Genomic DNA, 18,519 nt, shown 5'->3' with positions numbered 1-18,519 from the left:
TTCCGATAAGAAAAACATACAAGATAGGGTTCCATCATTCCTAATGATTTTGGTGCAAGTATTTGGGAATACATTTGGGATTGCATGATTGAGTTGGTAGTGCGTATTTAATCATATTGCAGTAAGATCTTTTTTATTTTTCAAGGGTTGGTTTACAATAGTTTCATTGTAGTCCCTAGTTCATATCGTAATCTCAAACACTCCATCTGTAGGTCATAGATAATGCCCTCTTTAGTTCTTCCTTCCTTCACCCCTTTGATCTGTAGCTGGCATAAACTTGTTAACTGTGAAACATAGATCTTTCTAAATATAGACAGTCTTTTCCATTTAAAAACACTTTGTAAGGAATGCAAGCCTTATTCGTACCTTAGGGCTGGCAGCATAACGCATTTTCAACTAATACAGGATTGCTCGCCAGATTACGGCTTCTAATGTTTTTGCTTCCTTCAGCATGCAGAAGGGAAACCGTTCAACCCCATAAGTTAGTCAGGGGATCACTTTAGTTGTATAAAATTTTACCACAGGCAATAGGGACAATTTCCCATATTTGCTGTCTATCTTCTTCAATTGCGCCACCAGTTTTATCGCCTGAACACTCAAGTACATAAGATCTAAACGTTTATTTGGGAGGGAGATGATGGTGAAACCTAAATAAATGATTGACTTCTCATTTGCAGTTTAGTATTATCAACAAATCATTATTGTTTGCAGTTCCTATTCAGCCTTACAACCACTGATTTCTGTGGGTTAACTTGCAGGTTATTTGTGATATACTGATTAAATGCTGTGATGAGCCTTTGAAGGCCGGTTGGAGTGTGGTCGAATAGAATAAAATCATCCGCATAAGCAGCCCAAAGGATTTTAGTTTTTCCTATCCTCGGTGGAACGAAAGATGCTCCCTTGAGACACCTCCTCACATCTGCTACATACAAATTGAAGAAGCATGGCGCCAAGATACAGCCTTGCCTCAGGCCATTTTTGGTTGTGATAGAACTACTCATATCCCGGTCACCATTTAGTCACACTTGCAAGCTATAGAGCTCATAAAGCTGTCTAAGTATAGATAATAGGTTTGGTTGTAGTCCCAGTTTATCTAGTTTATACCAAAGTGTATTTCTGTCGACTAAGTCGAATGCTAAAGATAGGTCCTTTGAGGCCACGTATATTGGGGTAGTGTTTGGCTTCCAGGCTGTGGTCTGTAGAATATGCAACAAGAGGCCCCCACTGTCGGTGGCTATATTGTTACGAAAGCCTAGTTGAAAAGGATTTAAGATGTCAGAGTCACCCCACTCTACGATTTGCTCTAAGAATAGGGCTGCAAAATATCTTTGAGTCAACATCTAAAAGTGCTATTGATTGGTAGTTTGATGGACTTTCTCTAGTACCCTTCTTATAGATAGGTATTAATATTGCGCTGGTCCACGACTGCAGTATTATTTTGGTTGTAACGACCTCTTTAAACAGCACCTACAAAATACCAGACCATTATTCCACGTTGTTTATCAAGATGGTGTTAGTCAGCTGGTTCGGACCTCCAGCTCTATATTTACTGGCTTTCCTAATTTTCCTCTCAATACCTTCTATTGTAATATCCAGGCGCTGTGAGGGATGTCACTGTCTGCCTACCACTTGGTTTATATAGCTGTTTAAAGTATTGACTCTAAGACTCTTCAGAGATAGGATAAGTTCGGACCTTGTTTTGATTAGACTCCAGTCTGCTTATTTGTGACCAGAATCTTCTGGGTTTGCAATCATTTAAAGCGCCCAGCATAGCCTCTCCATCTCGCTGGTATAGAATATGTTTATAATGTATTAACCAGTTTTTTTGCTTTTGTTTTACCTTACCAGCCTCAACTTCAACGCTATTTCCATGGGGGTTTTATTTATATGTCGTACTATCTTTCTCGCCCTTTTTTACATTTCAAGGACTTGCATTGCAGTTCTATTATTTTATCCATCATTTATGCTGTGCCCATCACCACCGTAGTGGTCTTATGGGCCTCACCTTGTCCGAGAGGTGGCATATTGCCAGAGTCTCACGATAGCATCGTCTGTGGATAGGACTGAAGACTGAAGAGGATTGAGTGGAAGGTGAATGCATAGAAGTATCAGGCAGTGGACAGAACTAAGAGCAGTGGGGAGGGGGGGGCAATAGGTATTTTAGGGGAAGGGATAGAGGTTGTGGAAGTATGGATGCATGTTCAACCGGGATCAGTTATTAGTAAGCATGAGAGAACATGTCCATATTGTATATGTCTAGAGTTACTTTGAAGGCAATATCTAGCTCATCTGATGCTAGGTACTAGATGTAGTTGGTGAGTTTATGTAGGTTGTGAGATGGACTTGAGATGTGTTCAAAGGTGCCCCGGTAATGTGGAGGCTTTTCCCAGATTATTCTGTAACAAACTATCCATGCATCAGGCCAAGGGTTGGGTTTGCCAAGCCAGCTGACAGAAGCGTCAGCGGCAAGAGTTGGACATATATAGATGTATGCTTGGGGAAGACATGGGGTAAGAGCATCGGAGAAGGGAAGAGGGGATATAATGATGAGCTTTGTGAGAAACCTGAAGGTGTCTCGCCCACTAATCCCCGGGGATCTGTCATCCAGGTGGCCAGGACACGGCCATCGCTATTGGATGCAGTTCCTGGGGGTGGACCAGTGGGGGAGGATCACCTGGATGGGGGTGCTCGGGGAGTGGAAGTGGGACACTGATGGGTGAAACGCGGTACCCGCTTCCTTATAACACCTTTTCCCCATCCTACCCCGTATGATACTTAGAAGTTCTACCCCCCCTTTTCCAACACAATCACTTTCCTACACCGTGAAAGACAGCAGACTAACACCAGGACCGTTTACCTGACATGTCCCAACACAAGGGTCAGGCAGAGTCAGGCAATTGACATAACTATGCACACCTGACGGCCCTTTCCCTTCCCCACAGGGATAAAAGGCGGAGCATGGGAAGCACACTTTGAACAAGGCTGACCGGCAGTTTAAGCTGAGAAGAAAGTTAGCGAGACCTGGAGGGACGACGAGGAGGGAATTGGCCGTGCCCTTTTCAACTCAGACCTGCGAAGCATCTGAAAGGGAAATCATAAAACCGATAAGTCTAACTGGCGTGTGGTGTGACAGGTGTCAATGGCACACAGGGTCCTACCGCACTGATAGCCAAAGCGGGGAGAAGCGCTTGCCACCGTGGTGCCGTCCTCGACTCCCGAGACAAGAAGCTCCAACAGTTCAGCACAGCACGTGAGTCGGAGAAGACTGATAGCAAACCGAACTGTGCTGAGCCCAGGGTTTCAGGCAGCAACATTGTTAAAAAAAAGAACTGGTGTGAAGTGAACTTTAAAGAAACCGTAGTGAAAGGTCCAGAAGCAGAGTGGTCTGGCGCTGCGGGCACTCATTTGAAGGACTTTTGTGTGTTTTATTGGGTTTTTTTTAACTACGAGAACCAAGAATGTTAGGCAAGATTGTATGCAGCACCCTTTGGGTGCACTACAACAACCCTGACCTCCTGGCAATAGGAACGCAACCTTTGGTATAAGTCTGTACTACACAGGATGGTAGCGTGTTGAGCAGCCAGGCTTATCTCAAGAGGGGTCAATGTGAGCTGTAGGGGAATTACACCGAGGTTCACAGTGACAAGTATTCAAATAAACCCTTACACACAAGGTTTCTTGATTAAACAATTATTAATGTATTTAACAGTCAGAGTAAGCCTTCTTCAGAAGGGGGCAATACAAAGCAACACACAAATATACTTCAAAATACACACTCTTAGTTTTCTAAATCAGCAAATACCCCTTTGGATGGCCCACAGAGACTACCTACACCTTCAGGTGCCTTCAATGGGTAGGGTGCTGGGGACATTAATATATCACTGTTGCATTTAGAATATTCAAGAGGAGTGTCAAAAGAAGAGAAGTTTCAGAATAGACAAGTATTCACACAATTATTGTTAAGCAGGTAAGTACTTTCAAAATAACCCCTCAATGCAAAGTCAGTTAACCCCTTCCTGGAAGGAAGACACAACACCTAAGCAGAGGAGAGAAGAGTCATTCAGGGGGCCAGGCCAGCTAATGTTAAGTTAGCAAAAGTCAAGGTGAACTGAAACACTTATTGCAGGTAAGTAAAAAATAAAAATATTGCACAATGTTTTAGAAGCCTTGGTGGAATAGAAAAAATCAAAGTAGAGCCAAAAGCTGATTAGGCTTGTGAGGTAAAGAAGCTGTTAGCAACTCTACAGATGCAACCAAAACAAGTCTCCAACGAGAACAAGTGAGGTTACACAACAAGAGGCAAGTTCTTAGACTGTACAGTACCTTTAAGTTGAAGAAAAGTGCAGCAGATGGCTTATGCTCCTGTGCAGCTCTGCAGATCCTGGTGGTCCTGGGCCTCAGTTGTGGGGACAAGAGGAAGGACTTCTGGGGACTCCTGCACTGCAAGGGGACGGTCACCGACCGCAACCAGAAATCTCCAAACAAGTGGCACTTCGGTGTTTCAGCTCCTCGCGTCTACCCCAAATAGCAACACCGCGGTTCCTGGCTCTCGAAATGGGCTTTCCTTGCATCTGGGGTCCAGCACTCTGTTGAGGTGGCTCAGGCTCGGTCAGTCCTGCTTCCTGGGACTCCAGAGGGTATTCCTGAAGCTCTTGGCCAGCTTAAAACCAATGCACCCATCTGGTGTTCCTCTCCCTGGATATTCGATTCCAGCAGCAACTGCAGTGGAAATTCAACCAGCTTCGAGAGGATGTCCAGGTGGCTTACTTTGGAGTGGATTGGTCCCACCAACTCAAGGGGAGAGGTCATCCTTGCAAGGCTTCTCTAGTCGAAACGGAATTTGAGTTTCAGCAAAGCAGCAGGGTTTCACCGGGCAAACCAACGGTCCAGGAGTTGTAGCAGGCACCCTCTACAAGTTCTTCTTCGGATTCCTTCGTCCAGTGGTCGACTCTTCCTTCCAAGCCAAAAAGCCTCACCTTTTATGCAGGTTTCTCCCATTCATTCCAGCCCAGCTGTCAGTCACCCGACTCTGCCTTCCAAGCCAAGAGACTCGCCTTTTAAACAGTTTTCTCCCATTCATTCCAGCTTAGCTGCCACTCACCCAGCAGGGTGGCTGTCCTTGCGGACAGCCAGCCAGCCAATCATGTCAGGGTGCATTTGGGTCTTCTACAAGACAAATACTCTAGAAGGACCTTTCCAAAAAGAAATGGCGAAAAAAGAAGACTGGTACCTGTTTTTTCAGAGGGGGCTCAGACACCATCTTGAAAAACATGGCTCCCACGACTTAATTCTCACGTTGTTCGCTGTAGGGAAAAATAATGGTAGTTTGTTGTAAAACCACTGCCGCCAGCCATTTTGATAGGAAAGGGTAGCATTTGAGTGCTACATGAGTTTCTAGACACAGGGGATACTAGATAACCCCTCCAGCACTCTATTGTAAGATAGTGTGTGCTATGTCTAGGAATTTAAAAAGGCTAGTAAAGTGAATGTAACTTTACTTTCTCTGGGAAACAGTTGTTTATCCCAGAGAAGGTATTTAAACCTTGGGACATCCTGAAAAGGTTTACCTGTGTCACTGCACTGAGGGTGCTGTGTAACACACATGAAAAGATGATGCCTATGGAGTTGTCTAAAACCCCATAATCAAAGAACACAAGAGTAAAACACACATCAAAATACACGAGAGAGTGGGAAAAATGCTTGCACTCTCTCCAGGTAAAAAAATCAAGTCCTCAAAATACAGCAAAGTTGCTCGGGGTCTCTAAGGTGAAGGGAATTCGCACATTTATGAGAATTCTCCCTAACAGGTGAGTAAAGACAAGTGGGGCTTAAGCCGCACTCTTTTCCAAGGCATGGGTTTCCTAGGTTCCAGTAATGGTGGCCTGCCACATTAATTGACAGTCTTTGTGTGGAAGTTCATGAAATAATTTACAGCGAATACAGGATGTTGGACTACGTCTCTTGTTTGTGGGTGAAGCACTGTAAGATGGAACGCTCAGCTTTCAGGCACAGTCAATGGACAAGCTCTCTATGTGCATAGGCAGTAGAGGTTGTTCTACTTGCTGTAGTCTTCCACCACCTGGAGGTCTCTATCCTGGTCGGGCTTACTCTTCTCCTACCAGAACCTGCAGTTTACTAGAGAAGGAAGGCAGACAAACAGACTGGCAATTGGGCAAGATAAGGATGTAAGGTGTCAAGCAAGCGGGTACAACAAGAATGGATAGGGACTGGAGCACTCCAAACTGCCACCTTCCCACTCTGGGGCAGGGGTAGAACTGGCTCTGGCTTCTTCCTGGCCCCTCTGGCCTACCTGATCTCCACGTCCTCACCTCATTTCCAGTGTTATGCAGATGACCCACAGCTCCCCTTCAAGCTGCCATCTTCTACCTCCTCCATCATCATGCCTGACTGCTATGCAGGCATGGTGCTCTGCCAATTATCTCTGCCTTAATGCCAGTAAGAGAGATGTCCTACCCATTGGTATGCCTGCTCCAGGTTCCCCCCTCTCTCTGACCAAACTCATTGGGTCCCATCCCACACCCACCTGTGAGTCAAAAAACTGTGGAATCATCATTGACTCTGCTCTCTCTTTCTCTCCACACATCACAGACCTTGCCAAGAAGTAAACTTTCAGCTCCACCTTCTCAGGGGCATTCTACCTTTCCTCCCCTTACCCCAGAAGCTCAGTGTCTCCACAGCCCTGCTTCTCTCTAGGCTTGACTACTGTGACAGCCTCTTCCTCAATCTCCTCTTTCCTCCCTTTGAGCCCCTCCAACTATCCAAAATAGGACAGCAAGACTTATCCTTGGACTCGAGCCCAGGGACCACATCTCTACTACCCTAAAATTTCTCCACTGGCTCCTGGTGACCACAAGGATCAAATTCAAGACACTCTGGATCATCCCCAAGGCTGTCTGGGGCCTGGGACCTCTTTACATCCAGTGTTCCCTCCCTTACAGACAGCTCCCGACCAGAGTCCTCTGGCTCCAACTCTCTGCAGGTTAAACGTTTCGCCAAGCAGAGAGTGGGAGGTAGGTCCCTGTCTGCGGCTGGCACCTCCCACTGGAATGGCCATCCTTCCCCCCCTCCGACTTGAGCCAGATCTTCTAAAGACTTTCCTTTTCTCATCTTCCTTCCCTCTCCTCCTCCCGTGCTAACTCTCCCTCTATGTCTGCGGACCAGTCCCTTCAGAGTCACACAGGGGCCAGACCATCCCCCACCAGTTCCCCTTGAATCCTTTGCCAGCACTTGCCATCGGGCACCACTTCCCACACTAGCCCAACTTGTCCACCCTGCCCACCTCACTCAATCTCCCCTTCCCCTTTTTTCCCCCTTGCACTTGCCTTCTTGCTCCCCCACACCCCAGCACTTCCCTGCCCCCTTCCCTGCGGGCCCCCCACACCTGCTCTTCTCCTTCTACTTCTCGGCCCTTGCACTTACCACCTTCTCAATTACTGGCACAGTAGGATTGTCACAAGGCCAATCTAACCGTCTTGTTTATTGTTGTTATTCCCTCCCCCCAACTTTTCTTGTGGAGCCTGGAAACACTTATAGGCGCCACACAAATGTCCAATAAATAAATATATTGTTGGGGTGATGGCCTCCCATTTTCTTTAAAGCTTTTTTTATGGATCTAGTTTGACACAGCGGGAGGAGCAGCTGCGCTATGTTGCCAGGAAAGGTGCAGTATATGTGACAGGCAACACACAGCTTTCAGTGTGATGTTTGTTAAAATGAACGTGTTCAGTCTTACGCACTTAAAGCATTGCTGAGTAATTTTTAAAGCGAGCTAAACACTGATGTGCTTTGTCCCTGCTTGTCCACGTGGTGTGTGCATGGTGGTTCACTCACGGTGGTGCGCACTGTCTTGAGGGCAGGCAATGGGAATAGCATGGGACTACCCACCCTCTTGGTACAACTATAAGAAACCAGGCTTGAAATGTGCTCTGCACCCATACCTTTTGATATTCTGGCTTCTGCTTATGTAGCACGAGTGTGGGTGGCCCTCCTAGTTTGTTCTGTCATGTTTTCGGGGCCATGTGTGCAAGCATGGGTGGGCTGTCACGTGGGCTGGGTGGACGCGCGGGATATTGAGCGCATCAGTGATTTGGCATTTATTCAGCAATGCAGAAAAGTATTTTGGATATGTATGTGTATTGCAATGGACATCACATTGAACAATGAGTCTTGTCCATCATGACTTCAATTACGTTTTTTTTCAGCGATGTGGCAGGGATGTTCCTCTTGCTCTTTGTTGGACCTTATTAGTTCAAAGAGAAATTACTTGGAACAGGGTGGGATTTGGGCACCCTGGCACTTACAGGAAAGCCCCTTGAGCTTTTAGGCCATGGGAATATGGTGACATTTGGGGCATCTAACATTATGCACCGGTGATTTGCACACATGCTACACAGTTTTATTATTGACCATAAAAACTGCTAAAGCGCACTGAAGATTTGTGCTTTCAAGGATGTGTTTTTATTGTTTGTAGTGGTGCCGGAATGACAGGGCTCACACATGCTGTTCATTTTAGTGTTTATGCTAAAATTGATAATCCAGCCACAGAAGGTTTTTGCTTCAATTCAGTAAGTGGGCATAATGTAAGGTTATTTGCAATGTGTGTTTTTGGAATTACCAAAGTGAAAGGACTGTAAAACATGGTATTAATTGCACATTTCAGCATGCATGGATAGGGTGGTGATTGTGTTTGGTCTTTAGTATTACAATGTTCCCAGATTACTATCAAATGTGTGGCATTAATGAAACACCTTCACTATTCTTAACACCATATTACAATAATAGCCATGTCATTGTGGAATTTAATATTTTAGGATCATGAGCACAGACCCCATCTCCGACCTCTCAGCTAAATGGGTGCTTGCACTGCACTGTACCACTGCCCAGACTTCATGGCGATAAGAACATGCTACTTCTCAAGCCGTTATTTGAATTCTATCTTTACCTCACCCACTCCCCGTTACTTCTTTTGCAACATGCATGTCTGTACAGGGGTTTAACTAGTGCAAGCCTCGCTAGCCTTTGTTTCTATATCACGTTCATGGTTGATAAACATCTAGTGTTCCATCAAGAGATTCAAAGAAGCTGGTGTCCTTGTCACCTTCCTGTTTGTAAATGGGATACTTTACATAAATATTAGAATAAAAAATAAATCACTGGCTGTAATCCACTGAACACTATACATATGTGCACATATACCCCTATTAATGTCTTTGTAAGCTGTTTGTTGCACAACACAAGTTTGTCCCACATCATTCTTTGATATTTTCCAAGACTGTTGGTTTGACTTCCCGGGAGGTAAAACAAGATATGTTGCATGGTTTTATACTTTTTAAACCACTTCCCTCTTCCGTCATCATAGCCAATCATAGTCAATCATGTTTCCTAATTGCACCAAAGGCCAGCATAGCTTTTCTACTGCATATGTTTAAAAAAGGGGAGAAGGTGGTAGGGTGTCTACTCACCCTCTCACTGAAGTATCTTTTAACAAGCCAAAATATAGAGATCTTTCTAGCGTTAAATAAAAGGCCACAATTTCAGACTGGATATTAAAGCTTTGGGACGAGAACAGTACATCAAAAACAGAACATCGAAACCCCCCTTGAAGTCGAGCTTGCCTTGCTATGCTTGCTCTGATTACATCCACTGGATCACTGCTTTACTTGGTTGCGCACATGACCTAAAAACAGCCCACTCACAAATATCAAGTTGCTGCACACAGCCAAATATAATTAGAGGGAACATTGCCTGTAACCTTGCTAGCTTTTCCAGCTGTTACACACAATGTTCATACCCTGTAACAGCATATTCTTCATTGGGTTTCTCAGGCTCCTGTAACCTCGTCGGCTTTCGTGGCCTTCACTGTAATGTCTCTGTCAGGTTTCTCAGGCTCCTGTAACTTCGTCGGCTCTAATAGACTTCACTCAATGTGTCTGTCCGGTTTCTCTGGCTCCCGTAATCTCATCAGCTGTCCCAGTTGCTACTGGGCTCGGCAGCTATGGCCCGATCTGTGAAGAGCTCAGGGACCCAGGCTCTCTCAGGCGGTCTGGTCTCTGCATCAGCTCCAGGCTTGCCCGCCCACCACACCAGTTGAGGCAATTTTGGCTCCATCTCTGCCTCTCCTCCAACATCGGCTTCCCGGTCGGTTAGAATGCCAACACTCAGACGTTTGGCTAGTGCTTCGCTCGCCCTCTTTGTGTCAAAGGCTCTGTGGCCAAGCCTCCAGGACATCAACGATGCAGAGGTTTGAATCTGCATAGCTGGTTCTACTCCCTCGGTAGGAGTTGCTCTTCTTTTCAAAGTTCCTCGTAATCATATCTATGTTGTCACAAACAAAAAGGGCATTTTGTTCTTCTTTCACTGTAGGGATCAGGCGAGGTGCAGCATTAACTGAAGTAAAAGAGATAGGAGAAATGACACTATTCTGTGAATTCAAAACAGAAGTAGTTAAAACAGAAGTAGGCAGATAAAGTGTTTGGGGCAGGGAGCTCCCAGAGAAAGGAGTCACTCCCAGCGAGATCCCACCTCACCAGACCCGTAGTGAGAGTCTTGCTGAGCAGGCTCACCTGCCTAGCCTGAAAGGTGGTGGCTCTCCCTGGGGAGAAGGAAAAAATAACCAGTATTCGTGACAGCACCTAGTGAACATATTGGCCACCAAAAGTGAGGGGACTAAGAACAGAAATGCATGGATCCGAAGTGGGGAACCCATAAAGAATGCAAGAACAAAATTGAGGTCCCCGGTTGGAGCCACAAACAGTTGGTGGACAAACGCATCAATCCATTCAACAAATGTGCAGCCAAGGGGACAGTGAAATACGACCCTTGCTCGTGAGTTCTCTTAAAGATAGAAATGGCTGCAGGGTAACCCTTACCTGAAACCATCTGCAATTCTTGTTATGCTAGATAACGAGAACTCCAAAATAGAGGAAGTAGGTAACAACGAGCGGTACATACCCCTACACCAACCTTTCACATTTCTCAACCTGCACATTTAGATAGACCTTATACTTGGCCTGCGCGTGGCCAGCAACGCCACTATGGCCTCGTCCTTCAGTTCCTAGGCACTATACCTCATCTGCCAAACAGCCATGAATGAAGACAGAGACTAAGGGTTCTGGTGAAGCCCCCCAACCTCCTTCCCCACAACTTTGACAGGAGATCCGCCCTCAGCAGGAACCACTTAAGTGGGAAGATGGGCATCTTGAGAAGGTGTGGATACCATGTCCTCCATATCCAACCCAGAGCAATCAGAATTGTGCAAAACCCAAACTGCTCCAAAATCCGAAGCCCTGACGGGATGACGGCAACCAGTGGGAATTGTGACGAAATCCAAGGTATTGTCACTGCTTCCATGGGAGAAGCTTCTTCCCATGAGACCAGGGAAGTGAGGCCACTACCTGATAGTCCCTATTGGGGTGGTACTTAGCAGATGGATTTCAGGGGGAGGGATGAGCTCCACTGGACAAGTGACAATCACCAATGTCCTGTGGTCCCCCATAACTCCATCTATCTATGTAGAGTTCAGGACACTAAACCTTCTTAAAATACTGAGACGAAGAAGAAGAAGAATACTGAACTCTATGGTGATCATCAGTTCAGTAGGGAGATGAGGAGGAGGAAGGCTGGAGTAATGAGAAATACTTATAATCATTTGTTAAGCCTGCCTCCAAGGAACTGAGAGTGACGTTCGAATGCTGGAGACCAATAGACACTGGGACAAGCTACAGACTGGTGGGATGGTGGAACGGAGCTGTCATCCTTTGAAGCGCTACCAAGAGCTGGCAAACCACGAGAACCCAGAGAACATCCAAGAGCGCAAGAGATTGCGACGCCACATGGAGAGAAGCTGCGCAACCCAACTCGCCGAAACTGAAGCAGGGACATGAACGACAGCGGGAGCTGGGAGAAGAGGTCTGGAACATTGCCCAGAGAGTCGGAAGAGCCTGAGCAGGACGCCATGCAACGGGAACCAGGTACGGGTGCTGCCTGGGTCCATGAGAGGGGCTGGAAACCGAAAGAGGGCAAGCTAAGGAAGATCTGGGACCCAAGTAGAGAGGCTGATGAAACGTGGGTCAAGGACCCCAACAGAAATATACGGACACGAATATCTAAGGTGTCCGTAGATTGGTTTAGGAGAGTAAACCAAGTGCCCTGGAACGCCAATACAAAGAGGTCTGGGACCTGGGGCAAATTGAGCTGATAAGATATGGGTTAAGGACCCTAAAAGAAATATAATGACACAAGAATATGCTGCACCAGTAGACACTTGGCAGCAGAGTAAACCAAGTGTCATGGAACACTGGCACAAGGACCCTAAGACTATCAAGCAGAGAGAACTCTGGGGCTAATATCCCAGGAGAAGGAAAAGGATAACAAACATCAGAAAAGCTGGAATAAATGTTAAAACGCATCCTATGTGGAACCGTGCCTGGAAGTGAGTACACGGGTCTGTTCAGTTGGATATTGAACAGAGAAGGGGTAGAAAACCTGCATCAGGCAAACAACCAGGGTCTGCTACCCAACGAAGAGCGAAGCAACATATGATCAAACGGCTGAGGCTCAGAGCAAGTCAGAGACAGTCGAGAGGAATTTGTGATCTATGTGAAAGAGGAAAAGGACTGTAAAGAGCTGAAAACAAGGGTCAAGCACCCATTGTCAAAAGGAAGAGACATTTTCAAAGTGCAACAGCCAAGGCCTTGCAGGATAGTGTAACAGACTTGGCGCTACAGTTTTGAGTTGGAGGAAGAAGTCAAGGGAAGGGACTTGCCCCTTTTTTAATCTTGGGAACTGTATTTAAAGAAACAGACATTGGCCCTCATTAGGACCCTGGCGGATTTTTACCGCCATCCACGGACTTTCCGGCCATGGCGCAAAGTCCCTTTACGCCATGGCGGATGGCGGACTTACCGCCCCATTCCGAGGTCGGCGGGGCGGTAAGTCCCCATTGTCCCATTTACCCTTCCCCATTCCCATTTCGGCCCCATAGGGCTCAATGGGAGTGGGGAAGGAGTTAATTACGCCACCGTAAAATACGGTGGCGTAATTAACACCAAGGTCCCAGAGCGCCATGGATTTTTCCGCCCGCAAAAAGCGGGCGGAAAAGTGTCCATGGCGCTCTGGAAACTCGTAGTTGGCGGTAAGGGGTCGGCGCAGCTAACGCTGGCGCAAACCCCTTACCGCCAGGGTCCTAATGAGGCCCATTGTGTTTTCATACTACGAATTGAACTTCAAAGGTCCATATCCAGAAAGAAAGAAGCCTCCTTCGGGATTAAGTAGACCCCTAGTTTTGGGACAAAGGACGGTGGACTTTATACGTTAATGATTATGATAATGATGTGTTATTTATATAGCGCCTTAATCCAAAGCACTTTACAGAGCACATATTTATATTAACAATATCATCCTGACAGAGTCCTTAGTGTTTTTGTTGAGGCAGGTCAACACCTCATAGAAATAAGGCAAGATAGGGTTTTCCTTTTCTTTTACCTTTTTGATAAAAGTCTTTGCCAACAAGCAAAGTCTAACTGTGTCAGACTTGTACTTCGGCACCCTTTCAGAACACAGAGCCCTCTCAACTAAGGATATGGTACCCCATTGCCCACCTCAGAGGAAATACCATCATACAGGAAAATCGGCGCTTGCTTCAGCGCTAAACAAATTTGACAGAAGCTGCTTCCCAAAGGTCAAAGATCTCTGAAATTACCCTTGAGAATTGCTCCTACTCCTAAGAGACCGATCCCTGCTTGCTCAAGGCATCCGCTACCCCATTCTTCATCCCAGCCAGATGAGCAGTCGAGCCATGGAGGCAATTGTCCATTACAAAAGTCGCATTGGTTCCCTGCACAGCAGCAATGACCACATAACCCCCACCTCTTGTTGAGGCAGCGCATGGCCACTGTATCGCCTGTCAAGATCAGGTTATTCTTCCCAGGAATGGAAGGTAGGAAATCCATCAGAGTCAATCTGACAGCTCGCAGCACCTGTGATTAGAGCAAAATCAAAACATTTGTGTGTGAAGAAAAAAGGAACAGAGCATGAGCCTGTCAGGGGAAGAAAAAGGCTCATGAGGTTGGTTGGCAGTTCATATGTGGTGCACTTATTTCACTTATCTTAAAGGTGTAACAGCAGTTCTCACCAAGGATACAGATATCCGCACAAAGTGGGAATTAGAGAGAAGTCACAGGAATAACAGAGAGGTGCATTCAAAAATGAAAACTATAAACAGCACACCAGGAGCTGGAAATCAGTTACATAAATATAGGCAACATTCAAGACAAATCTCTGCTGTACTCATTGAACTATTTACCTTTCTGAATTCTCCCATCAGACTCAGCTGCTCCATTGGAAATAACGGCCTTCACATAAATTCCACCATGTCTCACACTTGTATTTACACCACCCTAAACATAACAAAAAGAAAAGACATCCTCCAGCTGTCAGTCAAATTTCATAAAAGGCATCAAATATTTTCTTCCTCATGCTCTCCCCACTGCCCTACAGCACCAACTGTCCTAAAGGTGTAACTTGTCTAAATGTCTGACATCATCATTGGACACATCAAACAAATATATTTCCTTAAAAACATGTTTTGATGTTCGGAAGCAAAATCATTTGGTATTCTCTACCGTCCCATTTCAGTACTTATGCTTCATAGGGAAGTAAGTGGTTTACTGTGACAACAAAAGAAGTGGCTAAGCAAAAAACTCCATGCTATAAATGCACCTCTAAATTGTGCTTGCAAACTTTTCTAAAAATATCATATGTTTTTCAGAGGGGCAGAGGATGACTTTCTTTTCGCCAAGTTAACTGGCATTGCATAATGCACAAAAGGTTTATGTAAACCATTTTTTACATAATACAAAACGTGTTTAAAAGCATGTATGTTTGTAAGCTGGTCGCTACTGCAAAACTGGACCATTTTACAAGTGATACAATAAAATAATAAAAGTCAAACCCGTTTGTTACAATGGGTCGATTAAGTTTGATGCAGAGAAGGTGCTTTCAGAAGGATAAAGTAAAATTCAAGACAATCCCAATCTAGTAAATGTTTGTGGTATTACATGATTAATTCAAATCTCCAATGTGCTGTGCATATCGATTTGCATTATACATCATTTTCTTGGATATGACAACACACAGACTGGATTCAAAAGAGGTCACTTAAGCACATTTTCAAAATGCTCCCTATGTGAGTATGTCAGTATGAGGAACTAGAAGAGCAATTTAAACGTTAATACTAAATTTGCCTTTGAGCCGCATAGGCAGTTCAGCAGGTTGAATCTTTTAGTGGCGATATCTGTATGGTTTAGGATCTTGGCAAATTAAAGATTTAGGTTGAACGGTTCAAGCTGTCAAACTGGTACCCATCAGGTATGCAATTAATGAAAAAAGAAAGATTACAATGTGACCTTTAGTTCTGTACCCCAGTAAACTAAAGATTAGTGGACTAATGGAAGTGGCTTACTTCAGGCACACTGTGGAAGTTCGGGGTGGGGTAAGATGTATCCCACTTTGAAATAAGATACATTTCATACCAGCTCAACATTCCTAACAGAGACCCAGACAATGTTGTATGCCTTAAAAACCTTGTATAGGAGCACCGAGCATCAAGTGGATATGTGGGATGGGAGATGCCAAGACCCAAACCCTTCATCTTTGAATCCTAAAATGAGCAGGTTCATGGCCATAAGAGACCTGATCTAAATTAGGAGAACATAAAAATCACAGCACAAATGTATGGATCTGCTGAAAAGGGGGCAAGGGTGATATAAGCCACTCAACCAATGGTTTGAGTGGCTTGTCACAGTAAGTGATTTCTCAGTTTCGAAAGTACCAGAGGAGAACACACCACTGCATGAGATTAACGGCGCAAACATGTTTTCAAGTACTCTGCAGTGTTGTGTGCCTTGTCCTTTGAATAAAATGACCGGTACACGAGAGGACCAACCTTCAACCCTCAGAGATGTGCATCAGCTCAAAACTACGGCACTGCACCTAACAGTGGGTGGGTTATTTTAACGGTTTGGAAATGTACACCTCGCTACCACAGTTCATAGACAAACAGCAAGTATCAAATTTTTTCCAGCCCGCTGCTGGCCCTATTACTTACACATAAGGTTTTTCCTTTGAAAATATTTTTTTACCCCAGAGGTTTTATTTAGGAAGGAGTGCTTCAAGATAAAATAAAAATAATAAAATGAAACAAAAATTGGGTCAAGGGAGAAACACATTTTCGTACCAGACAAGAAACCTGATGCAGGGCTTGAGTTTTGGGCTCATTCCCGCCCCAAGTGGACTCCATGGGAGCTAACAGGTTGGTTGGTTTGTTGAGTGAGTCTGTGGAAGTGTCAGTCTGAAGAAACAGGAGAGGAAAGAGGCAGGCAGACAGTAAGCAACAAATACAGAGTACAAAGGTAGCTAAAAAGGCAAAGAAAGCATTGCAATAGAAGAATTTTAATTTTGGATGAAATAAATAAAGACCAGAAAAAGGATGGAGGGCAACAGTACAGTTTTACAACCTTCGATACAACCACAGGGCACACAAATGCAAGAGGCCAAAAGTACAAAAGGGAGTGCATTGGAGGAGCTGGATTCTCCCATGGGAAGCGTAGTGTCACTCTCAAGGTAACAATAATTAGGGTGTCACACTCCAAACTATGAAGCTCAATCTAAACTCCTTCAACATCCTGCAATATCCAAGGTTAAAACATCCCAGCAAATACATATTAAAGGAAGGACAAATCAATACATTTATATTTTATTTGTAAAAGAACATTGTGTTCATAAATACATGTATTTGTTTTAAAGTGGGGTTTTGTATTTAGTAGTATGAGAGAAACCCCTTTCTCAACTGTGCATTCCTAGAGACTATTTACATCTGGGACTAATTAGGTTAAAATTAGGCCAGGCCAGCACTCCAAACCAACATCTTCTAGGTGTATCATGTTTTTATTGCATATTAAATGCGGGTTATTTCTTCCTACCTCATTTTTTCATAAAAATATTTCACCATTTTCAGTGTTGTAGATTTTTATTGTGTTACTCTCGTGTATATTATGCAATGTGTATATCTTACTGGTAATGGGAATAATACACAGATTGCGTAGAAATGTCATGCAAAAACAAAAAGAAAATACTCCAACACTGGGACAGAAATAAGGTTGTTCATGCCAGCGGAAGAACTTCATAGAAAATGAAGCCCCCAAATCAAAATGTAATGAAAACATGTCATGCAAATAGGCTTTTAAAACACAAACACAAGTATCTGGAAAAGAAATAAGAAAAGAAAAACATCTAAAAACCTTGTCAAACAGTACCGTGACACTTATTCCCAAACTGTTCTCTTTTTTGGCTAGTTCCACTTCGAAGACATCTCCAGGTTTAAGTGGCATTGTGGAAGTCTTTTTAGAGTTCAATTTGTTGGCTGCATTCAATGAGGAATGTTCCTGTATTCAAAATAGAACAAAAACAAGAAAACAGGTCCCTGTTAATTGATTGGACACAATAAGAGGCCTTCAAATACTGTTTGCTAATCACTGCGTGTTAATTACCATAAATCCGCTAAAAACAATGTATTATGAATGAAATTGGTATGCCTAAACTGCTGCCATTTTGGTAAATGTTTTAGTAAGTATAGATCAGTAAATTCTTCCAAACAGTTTGGAATCTCTATTAGACGTGGCAATAGGGCACAGGGATTTACATACAATGTATTGTTGGTAACACGTACTAACTTATTCTCATATCGCTCATCGTGGCAGCGTGAAACAGTGAATCAATCTTCACATGGGTTGTAGGTCATGCAAAAAAAGATCTAGCTAGACCACAAACGATGATGTTAATCATCAATTATGTCATATTGCGGAACAGGGAAGTTGTTCTTACTGAGCAGACACCATGGACTCAAAAGCTCAATTGGCCCCATATTAACATCCAATTCCGTCAGGCCACATGATAATGGTGAACAATTTTATCAGTTCTTTCAGAAGTGAAAAACTAAGGTTGTTTTAAGGGTATAAATCCACTTGCAACCTACACTTGAAGACAGACAGCGCTGTCATATACCCCAAAAATAGACAAAGTATGAAACCTTTTTCAGTTAAAAAAAAAAAAGCAAACTCAAGGATGCTTAATACTAAAGCGGAGAAAATTGATGACCAGTCATATCACACCAATGAAAAGTTCTTAACCACTGAAGAGCAAAAATCTGGAATTTTGGCACAGCCCGAACATCTAATGCAGAAGTTTCTCTGAAAGGCCATACACCTAAAATTCCTCCTTGACAGCAGCAGAGTATGCAACGGACTGCTGCCAGTGTTTAAGCCATCATACTCTGTGGCTCTCCTGTGCTAAAATGGAAGCCCGGTAAGCACCAATGCTTGACTCTCCTTGTCTTGTGTTATACGAGTTATGCATTCTTAACAATCCCTTAACCTCTTTAGAACCACCTGTATGAGTGGGATCGGAGTATACACATTGAGGAGGCCACATCACCCAGTTCTA

At 44.3% G+C, this 18,519-nt stretch overlaps 1 protein-coding gene across 6 annotated transcripts in view; it reads right to left on the bottom strand.

The window, feature by feature from the left end:
- The window catches only part of PTPN13 (protein tyrosine phosphatase non-receptor type 13), a 1,388,150-nt gene that overhangs the window by 413,282 nt on the left and 956,349 nt on the right, over positions 1-18,519 (bottom strand). For 3 of the 6 annotated variants that reach the window (XM_069630435.1, XM_069630439.1, XM_069630440.1), the window contains 3 exons: positions 17,319-17,462; positions 16,256-16,369; positions 14,324-14,417 (listed from right to left, as the gene is read on the bottom strand). In XM_069630435.1, the coding sequence (XP_069486536.1) occupies positions 14,324-14,417; positions 16,256-16,369; positions 17,319-17,462 (352 nt within the window). The remainder of the gene's footprint in view (positions 1-14,323; positions 14,418-16,255; positions 16,370-17,318; positions 17,463-18,519) is intronic. The other 3 variants (XM_069630436.1, XM_069630437.1, XM_069630438.1) reach the window with 3 other exon arrangements.

This window comes from Ambystoma mexicanum, chromosome 6q, assembly GCF_040938575.1.
Source record: "Ambystoma mexicanum isolate Mex_15411 chromosome 6q, UKY_AmexF1_1, whole genome shotgun sequence".
Taxonomy (NCBI): Eukaryota; Metazoa; Chordata; class Amphibia; order Caudata; family Ambystomatidae; genus Ambystoma; species Ambystoma mexicanum.
The sequence above is the reverse complement of the archived record's forward strand: the minus strand, read 5'-3'. Positions and strand labels throughout refer to the sequence as shown.